The following is a 10,894-nucleotide window of genomic DNA, read 5'->3' as shown; positions in this document are numbered from 1 at the left end:
GAAACTTTCTCGCTTCCCTGAGGGGAGGGCGGGGAACTGCCTCGCTTTCAAAGGGCGGCAGCCAATAGGCGGCGGGCGCGCGGGGGCGGAGCTAGCCAATGGGGCGGGCGGCGGGGCGCGGGGGTTGCTGGGAGGCGCGCGGGGCGCGCAGTGACGCAGTTTCCCTCCCCCGTGAGGCGGCGGCGGCGGCGGCGGCGGCGGCACCGCGGGAGCGGCGCGGGGAGGCCCGGCCCAGCCCGACGCCTCTTCCCTTCCCTGGGCGGTGAGCACCGGAACGCGCCGGGGATTCCTTCCCTGCCCGCCCGGCCCGGCGTAACCGCCGCGGGGAGCCCTCGCGGCCTTTGTTCCGTCACGTTGCTCCGGGATACCGGGCCGGCCTGTGACTGAGGGCCCTGCGTGGGCGGGGGGGTAACGGTTCAGCGGGGGGGCGAACCGCGGGGAAGGGGGGACCGGGGCGGGTGGGAGGCAGCCCGCGGGCGGGCCTTGCCCCTCCTGCGGGGGTCCCTGTGGGGAAGGGGGGGGGGGAGGCTGGCTCCTGCCGCCCTCCCCCTCTGTGTTCGGGCACTTTCGGTGGTTTCGGTTTCTCGTTCCGGGTTGTGATGGAGGTGCTGGCTGTTTACCGGGAAGGGAGCAGCGTGAGGGCCGCAGGAGAGCCGGTAACGCTGGGTGGCTTGGCAGGGGGGGTGTCCGTTGGGATCCATGGTAACGGAGGGCCTGTCGCCTGGGCCGCGGCTGCGGTGGGGGCCTGGGGCCGTAACCGCCGCCGTGGTGTCGGGTGGGGAGTGATTTAAAGGGAGTTAATGAATTCAGTGCGTTTGTTTGGATGTGGCCGGTGCGCAGCGTTGGTGTAAAACTGTAATTAGGGCCCTTTTGCTCAGGAGCGAGGGGGTGGCTCCTCTCCAGCTGGGGATGGTGTCCGGCAAGTGGGAGAGGACCGTTGTGTAAAAAACCACGACTTTTATTAATCCTGCTTCAGCTCTTCTTCGGTTCCGGGTTGCTGCTGGTGTTCCTGCAGGCGGGGGCTCGGAGTGTTTCATGGGACAGCTCAGAGCGTGTTTGGTTAACGCAGAGTTTCACACGTGCAGTCGTGAGCCCGTTGCCTGCGTGTGGTGTGGTCAGAGACCTGGAGCATCTCTGCTGCGAGGAGAGGCTGAGGGAGCTGGGGCTGTTCAGCTGGAGAAGAGCAGACTGAGGGGGGATCTTATCAATGCTCACAGATACCTCGGGGGGGGTGTCAAGGGGATGGGGCCAGACTCTTCTCAGTGGTGCCCAGCGACAGGACAAGGGGCAACGGGCACAAACTGAGACACGGGAAGTTCCATGTGAATATGAGGAGGAACTTCTTTGGTGTGAGGGTGCCAGAGCCCTGGCACAGGCTGCCCAGGGAGGGGGGAGTCTCCTTCTCTGGAGATATTCAAACCCGCCTGGACACGACCCTGTGCAACGTGCTCTGGGTGACCCTGCTTGGGCAGGGGTTGGGCTGGATGATCTCCAGAGGGCCCTTCCCACCCTTAACCACTCTGTGATTCTCTGATTCTGTCCCCCCGCTGCTCCCTGGTTTAAAGGGGCTGTGATGCACCCACGACATCAATGACCACAAAAAAAATGAGTTCTCTTTTGGCAGGGACTGGCTGAACCTGAGGGTCGGTAGGTGAGGAGGGGTGGCTGTCAAAGGAAAACAGCTCCAGACCCTGTGGGAGGGTGAAATCTTTTAATAACTTGTTTGCATTCTAGAAAATTACGCTTCGGGTTTCTTCTGAAAGAGAATTTGGCATTTTAACAATCCTCAGAATACTGACTTTGAAAAAGCAGTGGCATAAATAGGGGGAACAGTGAAAGAAGAGGGGGTTTCTGAATTGCGAGTGAGGTTGAGAGTAACAGGATTGAACAACAGCTGAAAACTGCGTGGACCATTAGGGGCAAAGTGAGATGACCAAACAGAGGAGGGGTTGCGATGTGTTGTGGGGCGCAGCGTTACCCTGCACCCCACCAGAGGGTCCTGGTGTGTGGCAGGCAACGTGCTCTGCATAGAATCACAGAACAGTTTGGGTTGGAAGGGACCTTAAAGCCCATCCAGTCCCAACCCCCTGCCATGGGCAGGGACACCTTCCACCAGCCCAGGTTGCTCCAAGCCCCATCCAACCTGGCCTTGAACACTGCCAGGGAGGGGGCAGCCACAGCTTCTCTGGGCAACCTGGGCCAGGCTCTCACCACCCCCACAGCCAAGAATTTCTTCCCAATATCTCATCTCAATCTCCCCTCTTTCAGTTTAAAACCGATCCCCCTCGTCCTGTCACTCCATGCCCTTGTCAAAAGCCCCTCTCCAGCTTTCCTGTAGCCCCTTCAGGCACTGGAAGGTGCTAGAAGGTCTCCCCGGAGCCTTCTCTTCTCCAGGCTGAACAGCCCCAGCTCTCTCAGCCTGTCTCCAGAGCAGAGGGGCTCCAGCCCCTCCAGCCTCTTCCAGGAGGCTGCTCCAGGCTTAGGGTGCTCTGATAGTTTGTCAAGTCAGCTTCTTTCTTATACCAGAATAATTTTATTTACTCATAATAATATTATTTACTCATAATGTGCCTGAGGAAGTCTGCAAGGACTTGCCTGTGTGAGTGGGAAGACTCTTAACACCCCAAAATTGTGATGTACTGCTGGATTTACTGCTGTTCTCAAGTTGTTGGTGACCTGATGGACACTACTCGATAGTTTATTGCTATCCTGGATGTTGAGCCTCCTGGAAAACCTAAACGGAGTTTAAAATGTGCCAAAGTGCTAAAAGTTAGTGTGTCATGACATAAAACAGCGTTATCCTAACACGATAGTGAGTATTGCATTGTAAATGTTCCTGGTGTGGGCCATGGCTTAGAGTTTTATAAACTTACTAGTCCTGCACTGCCATGGGGTAGCTCACGTTGCCAACATTTCTGGGTAATATTGGCATTTTCAGCGGTGGAGCTACAGGTGTTAGCCCCAGGACAGAAAAAGACTACAGATTTCTCCGACTGGAGTGTGGCTAAGGATCTGTCATGAATTTATTTTAGCTTGGTTGGTTTTATTGAAAAAAGCTGTAACAGGCTTACAGGAAAGCTGGAGAGGGGCTTTTGACAGGGCATGGAGTGACAGGACGAGGGGGAACGGTTTTAAACTGAAAGAGGGGAGATTGAGATGAGATCTGAGGAAGAAATTCTTGGCTGTGAGGGTGGTGAGAGCCTGGCCCAGGTTGCCCAGAGCAGCTGTGGCTGCCCCCTCCCTGGCAGTGTTCAAGGGCAGGTTGGATGGGGCTTGGAGCAACCTGGTCTGGTGGAAGGTGTCCCTGCCCGTGGCAGGGGGGTGGGACTGGATGGGCTTTAAGGTCCCTTCCACCCCAAACCAGTCTGTGATTTTATGATTGTGTTTGTACTTGGAAAAGAGGTTGCAGTGAGGTAGCATTACTGAATATATCTGTAAATAAACCGACGGGTGTTGTAAAGGTAAATTGGCCCCTGCCTAAATGAGGTAAAACTCCCCTGAACAAGTATTTAAAACAACAACTTTTAGGTAGTTAAGAAAATCCCAGTGCAGGCCCATGAGCAATAAACGGGAAGCAGATGGAAGGTGTATCCTGTAATTCTGGTGCAGCAGATTTCCAGTTGTCTTGTGTGAAGTGGTTGGCAAATAGGGGTTTAAGAGAAAATCAGTTGTGGAGAGTCCTGGGAGCGTCACAAACAGCGGCAGCACAGTGCGAGTCCCTGCGCGTGTTGAGGTGTTGGAGCGAGTCCAGAGGAGGGCGACCAAGCTGGGGAAGGGTCTGGAGGGTCTGACCTGCGAGGAACGGCTGAGGGAGCTGGGGGTGTTTAGCCTGGAGAAGAGGAGGCTCAGAGGTGACCTTAGTGCAGTCTACAACTACCTGAAGGGAGGTTGTAGCGCAGTGGGAGTTGGCCTCTTCTCCCAGGCAACCAGCGCTAGGACAAGAGGACACAGCCTCAAGCTTGGCCAGGGGAGGTTCAGGTTGGACATGAGGAAGCATTTCTTAGCAAGGGTCATTAGGCATTGGAAGGGGCTTCCCAGGGAGGTGGTGGAGTCACCATCTCTGGAGGGGTTTAAGACAAGCCTGGCCATGGCACTTAGTGCCCTGCTCTAGTTGATGTGGTGGTGTCAGGGCAATGGTTGGACTTGATGAGCCCAGAGGGCTCTTCCAACCTGGTTCTGTGTTCTCGGAGAGGCGGTGGGGTGGCCGAGCACAAATGAGTTTGTGGCACATGATGGGGATCCAACGTGGTAGAAACACATGTGGGAAGTGCTGTTAGTGTTAGATGTTCTGGGGGGGTTGGTGAGAACACGTGGATCAGGGGATTTAATTCAGTATTTTTTTCAGTCGAAGACGTACAGAAAATCTGGTCATGGTTAAGGGTGGAAGACAGCTCGTGACATCACTGAGGGTTTGGTGTTTTTGGCCCTGGTGGGGTTGTGACCATGTTTTAGATTGCTCAGGGTGACTTAAACGTGCTGTCATGCATTTTATGGCGTACGTGCTCAAACTAGATGCCTTACATCAACAGCGAGGGAGATGAAAACTGAGTTTTCAAGATAAGCTTTAAATAAAAGCTGAATTCTTCTTTCAGGTTTAGCAGGAAAAACCCCTGAGACTTCCTGAAAATGTTTAACAAATCCTTTGGAACTCCGTTTGGAGGCAGCACTGGCTTTGGGACAACTTCAACTTTTGGACAAAGTAAGTAATAGACTTTTCAGAGTGACTGAATTTTTAGAGTGAGTTTTCAGTACTTAAAGTGTTTTTTTCCTGGAGGTGCAGCTAGAGGATCAGAGGGAGGTGGTGACTCTTTGTGTGCGATGGAATTGGAGCGCTGCGAGGTGTGCAGCTCGCTCGCTTTGCAGTGAATCGGGTTCAGGAGCCCTGAGCTTCTCCACTAATGAAGCTTTTAGTTGGGGTAGATACCAGGAGTCCATGTACATTCCTCTGGAGCGAGTCCAGAGGAGGGCGACCAAGCTGGGGAAGGGTCTGGAGGGTCTGACCTATGAGGAACGGCTGAGGGAGCTGGGGGTGTTTAGCCTGGAGAAGAGGAGGCTCAGAGGTGACCTTAGTGCAGGCTACAACTACCTGAAGGGAGGGTGTAGCGCAGTGGGAGTCGGCCTCTTCTCCCAGGCAACCAGCGATAGGACAAGAGGACACAGCCTCAAGCTTGGCCAGGGGAGGGTCAGGTTGGACATGAGGAAGCATTTCTTCTCAGCAAGGGTCATTAACCATTGGAAGGGGCTGCCCAGGGAGGTGGTGGAGTCACCATCTCTGGAGGGGTTTAAGAAAAGCCTGGCCATGGCACTTAGTGCCCTGGTCTAGTTGCCATGGTGGTGTCAGGGCAATGGTTGGACTCGATGATCCCAGAGGGCTCTTCCAACCTGGTTGATTCTGTGATCTCAACTGTAATGCTGCTTTTCAGATGCTGGCTTTGGTACTACGAGCGGAGGAGCGTTTGGAACATCAGCCTTTGGGTCGAACAATAATACTGGAGGCCTCTTTGGGAGCGCACAGACAAAACCAGGTATTGCTGCGTTAGAGCTGTAGTGCAGAGCACAGTCCTGAAAGAGGGATGTTGTTAAAAAAAGGGTGCAGGAAGGAAAAGAAAAGGGGGAAAAAAAAAACCTCCAAGAAACCATCAATGAAAGCAACAACAAAAACCAACCAAAAGCCCAAAACAACCCAAAAAGCCCAAGCAATTGATGATTGCAAATGATTAATAGTCTGTTTCTGTCTTCAGGAGGATTATTTGGTTCGACTACATTTAATCAGCCAGCCACCTCCTCCACAAGCACTGGCTTTGGGTTTGGAACATCAACTGGGACATCAAATAGCCTCTTTGGAACTACCAGCACTGGCGGAGGCCTCTTCTCATCCCAGAATAATGCCTTTGCACAGAATAAGCCAGCTGGGTTTGGAAGTGAGTAAAACTGCTGTGTCTGTCTCGAGCATTGCTTATTTTCTCTGACTGAAGAGCACAGAACACTCGATGCACGTGTGTTAATGTGCAGTTGGGTGGGTTTTTCCTCCTGAAGGATGCAGTGACATTATTGTGGTCCACAGTAGCCAACAGATACGCTACAAAATCTGCAGCTGTGCTTCTAGCCATGAGTTTTAAAATAAGTTTTAAAAGATGGTTGGTGGCATGTTCTATTCTTAAATATCTCTTGGCGCTGCTTGATTTTAACTTTTTATTCTGCTGTCATAGAGCAGTTACAGTTGGTTTTGCTGCTGGCACTAGAATGCTTGAAACACCTCTTAAACTGCTGTAATTCCCTGAAGCAGAAGCATCTTGCAGACCCTTCTGAGAAAAGAAACTTCACGTTCCCTTTGTACACAAAACTTTAGTGTTGTCAGGAGTCGAGTGAAACTGGCTGCTGTGGTTATTCTGGTATTGCCTGGGGTGGGGTTGGGGCAGTCTTCTACAGCACAGTATTGCATTAGCAGACTCAGTTTCCAGCTCTGCTGTAAGAAATGTTTTTTCTAGTGTTTTCTTCCATTTCCCAGCTACTTTGTAATTTGAATTAAATATTTGAGATTGCTTTAAAATTCAGGTTTGTTTTAGTGTTGATCTCTCTATTTATTTTTTTTTTTAAGACTTTGGCACAAGTACCAGCAGCGGGGGTCTCTTTGGAACCACGAACACGACTTCCAACCCTTTTGGGAGTACGTCTGGCTCTCTTTTTGGCCCAACTAGCTTTACTGCTGCTCCGACTGGCACGACGATTAAGTTTAATGTAAGTTCTGGTTTTCCTTCTGAATCAAGCGTTACATTTTGCAGTTCTTTGTGTAAATTCATGCCTTGGTCACTGAGCTGAAGATTAAAGATGAGTAGTTTGTACACAGTGTTCTGAAATGATTTGAAAACATCCCCTTCAGTGGAACTGTTGCGGTGGAAATAGGATGTGTAATTAATTCCAGAGAGCTAGACTTTTTAATTCTGAATTTGATGAACTTCTCAAACACTGTGGAGTAATGCACTATGGAGACCCTTAGTCCCTCAAGGGTTGGTACTGGGACCAGTTCTATTCAATATATTCATTAATGACTTGGATGAGGGAATAGAGTGCACTGTCAGCAAGTTCACTGATGACACCAAACTGGGAGGAGTGGCTGACACCCCAGTGCTGCCATTCAGAGAGACCTGGACAGGCTGGAGAGTTGGGTGGGGAGAAATGTAATGAACTATAACAAGGGCAAGTGTAGAGTCCTGCATCTGGGCAAGAACAACCCCATGGACCAGTACAAGTTGGGGACAGACCTGTTGGAGAGCAGCGGAGGGGAAAGGGACCTGGGGGTCCTAGTGGACAGCAGGATGGCCATGAGCCAGCAGTGTGCCCTTGTGGCCAAGAAGGCCAATGGCATCCTGGGGTGGATTAGAAGGGGTGTGGTTAGCAGGTCAAGAGAGGTTCTCCTCCCCCTCTACTCTGCCCTGCTGAGGCCGCATCTGGAGTATTGTGTCCAGTTCTGGGCCCCTCAGTTCAAGAAGGACAGGGAACTGCTAGAGAGAGTCCAGCGCAGAGCCACGAAGATGATGAAGGGGGTGGAACATCTCCCTACTGAGGAGAGGCTGAGGGAGCTGGGTCTCTTTAGCTTGGAGAAGAGGAGACTGAGGGGTGACCTCATTAGTGTTTATAAATATGTAAAGGGAAGTGTCATGAGGATGGAGCCAGGCTCTTCTCAGTGACATCCCTTGACAGGACAAGGGGCAATGGGTGCAAGCTGGAGCACAGGAGGTTCCACAGAAATATGAGGAAAAACTTCTTTACAGTGAGGGTGACCGAACACTGGCACAGGCTGCCCAGAGAGGGTGTGGAGTCTCCTTCTCTGGAGACATTCAAAACCCGCCTGGACGCGTTCCTGTGTGATATGGTCTAGGTGATCCTGCTCCGGCAGGGGGTTGGACTAGATGATCTTTCGAGGTCCCTTCCAATCCCTGACATTCTGTGATTCTGTGAGACTTGCTAGCTTTACAGCTGTGTTCAAGCTGAAGGGTTAAAGCAGCTCTTCAAATGGAGCCTTCTCCGGAAGGTGGGAGGTGCCACAGAACGCAGGGAGATCAACGGTAAACACCAACAGCAATAACGGTTAAAGACAGCTTGGAATGGGCCAGAAGAAAAGCAGTTCTCTTGTAAGTCAGCGTGGCTTTGGAAGTGTAAGCTGAAACGTAAAGGTTGGTCCCCTGGGTTTTCTGGATGAAAGTTCCGTTTAAGAAGGGGTTGAATAACGGACGTTCTGTGGCAGTTGCAAATGGAGGGTGGCTCCGAAGGGAAGCCATCATGGAAGCGGGGAACTGGTATGTACTGGGGAGAGGTGGTCTTTTTCCCAAATTTCATGCAAATCTGTCCTCTTTGTTTCTAGACTGAGCTGATTTAACAGACTGAGACTTAGTGTTGTTTTGGGATGTAAGACAGGACTGTGGTGGTAACTCGGGCCGTTGAGTGCCGTTGCTTTCACAGTACAACGAAAAAAACGGGGGGTTGTGGAATCAGTGTGTAGCTAGAGGGTTTGGATCACAAATTCAGGTAAACTCCTTTAAAGTGAAACTGAAAAATGAATTGCTCTGCGTTGTTCTGGGTGTTACCAGGGTAAAATCCACCACTGAGCTTGCCTCATCCCGGGGGGAGGCCACAGCTGTACGGGTAACGGTAACACGCCGCTTCAGGGCCTGTGCTAAGGTTTTAACAGTATCTGCTGAGAGAGTGCTGGCTGTGTTAACAAAAGGCTGTCTGGATTTTAAATTGATGTCTTACCTTCTTCTCTTGCAGCCACCAACCGGTACAGACACTATGGTAAAATCTGGAGTTAGCACTAGCATCAATACCAAGCACCAGTGTATTACTGCCATGAAAGAATATGAAAGCAAATCTCTCGAGGTCAGTTGATAAGTCTTCAAACATGCTTATCTTGTTTGGCTGCTTGTTAGTGTTGGTTTAGTCGAGCTTTTTTTGACTGTAATAAGTGTTTTCTATTCTCATTAATATGAGTACAGCCTTCAATATCTGCATCACTCACAGAAGAGAGGTAGCATCGAGTAAAACACTTAATGCCTAACCATATTAATTGCCTTTGGTTTTAAATGCTTAACACTTCTGAAGAGCTGAAATTCCATCTCGCTGTGTACAGGAGGGTGAGAGATCCTGCTGAGATAATGGCAGAATCTGGGACAAAACTGACATGTTTAATACAAATTAGTGTTCCCAAACATTTAACCCTGAAGGCTTTGCATTCAGGTTGGCTTATTTGATACTGCAAAACAGGTCTTCTACTCAAAAAAAGATCTGAGAAGTAAAATTGAAGGGCAAACATGAACTGCAGAGCTACATCTAAGTTTAGGTCCTGTTTATGGTGTGCTTCATCTTAAAAATGTAGATGTTGCAGCTTTTCTTGATACCTTCATCCTGGAGTTGGCTTGAATGCTGTGTAAACGTGCTAATGACACTGTTCTAACCTTATCCTGTGTAAAAAGAACATGTAAAGAGAACTGGATTTTCCTTTCCTAGGAACTCCGATTAGAAGACTACCAGGCAAATAGGAAAGGGCCCTCAAACCCTGTGGGAGCAGGAGCAGCTGCAGGCTTGTTTGGGTCTTCTACTGCTACATCAAGTACAGCTACGGGGCTTTTTGGCTCTTCTACTACGAACACGGGCTTTTCGTACGGACAGAACAAAACTGCTTTTGGAACCAGTAAGTACTGCCTGTCCCCTGGCATTCCTGTGACTGGATATGCAAATATTCTGTTGAAAATTCTGTAATTAAAAAAGATGAGGAGACACTGGTGTGAGCTCAGAATTTCACTATTTATCAACATTCAATAATCAGGTTCTTTGCCATAGAAATTTCTATTGACTTAGACTTACTCTCGAGGGACTGCAGATTTCTTCTGCATCTCCCAAGTTCTGCTGGAAGACAATTCATGAGAGCACCTGGCTAGTCAGCTAGTTCACGTGGGCAAGTGAAGTAAATTGAAGTAAAACCACTGGGACATTGCTAATGATCAGTAGGGTGATGGCATCAGTGGGTTAATCGTAAAGTCAAGATTCTACTTCTGCTAATGAGCGAACATAAATTCCTTGGAAATGGACAAGTTAGTTTATAGTAGCCTAACTAGACTTGGCTGGGAGCTTTTCTCCACAGTAGATCAGGGTTAGGATGTGGACCTGTTACATGTTGTGCTGTCCTGGTTTCACGCTGTCCATCCTTGGTCAAAAAGTAAACCCCAGGTATGATGTAATTAATTTATGTATTTGGCTGGTGGTCGCAGGTCAGTTTTGCTAAGCAATTAGTGTGTGTTTTTGAACTTAGTGTAAAACAAATAGTGCTGAAAAGTTCAAACACAAATTCTACTTTTCTTGGCTTCTGCTGCAGACCTAGAAGTAAGTAGGTATTTGTGGAATTAGGCTGTAAACAGAGGATTAAAATCCGATGGTGTGTAGGAACAGAAGAGATTCTCTGCTGTCAGAAAGGCTGTGCTGTCTTGGGTTGGAATTGTGTCCATCCTTAACGACAAACACTGCTGGGCTTAATCTCTGAGCTTGCTTTAGGCCTGTGTGGGTTGAGCTGAGCTGCTGTCCTTGAGAAAGACCAGCATGCGGGTGGCTGTATTCCTCTGCCCCCATGAAGTTATGACTCGTTAAAGCACAGGGACTGCCCAACCTGGCAGCTCTGCTGGGCTTCGTGTTATTTCGTGTGCAGTCACCTATGAAGAGAGCACCTAGTTCTGCAGAGAGAGTTGTGAAGAGGAGCAAAAGCTTTTGTCTGTGCATTAGCCATTGGAAGGGGCTGCCCAGGGAGGTGGTGGAGTCACCATCTCTGGAGGGGTTTAAGAAAAGCCTGGACATGGCACTTAGTGCCCTGGTCTAGTTGCCATGGTGGTGTCAGGGCAACGGTTGG

At 50.1% G+C, this 10,894-nt stretch overlaps 1 protein-coding gene across 2 annotated transcripts in view; it reads left to right on the top strand.

The window, feature by feature from the left end:
* Positions 1–168: 168 nt before the first annotated feature.
* The window catches only part of NUP98 (nucleoporin 98 and 96 precursor), a 47,299-nt gene continuing 36,573 nt past the window's right edge, over positions 169–10,894 (top strand). For both annotated transcript variants that reach the window (XM_068420396.1, XM_068420387.1), the window contains exons 1-7: positions 169–262; positions 4,593–4,699; positions 5,424–5,525; positions 5,742–5,921; positions 6,599–6,738; positions 8,770–8,877; positions 9,505–9,688. In XM_068420396.1, coding sequence (XP_068276497.1) covers positions 4,627–4,699; positions 5,424–5,525; positions 5,742–5,921; positions 6,599–6,738; positions 8,770–8,877; positions 9,505–9,688 — 787 coding nt within the window. In that variant the 5' untranslated portion in view covers positions 169–262; positions 4,593–4,626. The remainder of the gene's footprint in view (positions 263–4,592; positions 4,700–5,423; positions 5,526–5,741; positions 5,922–6,598; positions 6,739–8,769; positions 8,878–9,504; positions 9,689–10,894) is intronic.

The sequence above is a fragment of the Nyctibius grandis genome, chromosome 2 (genome assembly GCF_013368605.1).
Source record: "Nyctibius grandis isolate bNycGra1 chromosome 2, bNycGra1.pri, whole genome shotgun sequence".
Taxonomy (NCBI): Eukaryota; Metazoa; Chordata; class Aves; order Nyctibiiformes; family Nyctibiidae; genus Nyctibius; species Nyctibius grandis.
The sequence above is the reverse complement of the archived record's forward strand: the minus strand, read 5'-3'. Positions and strand labels throughout refer to the sequence as shown.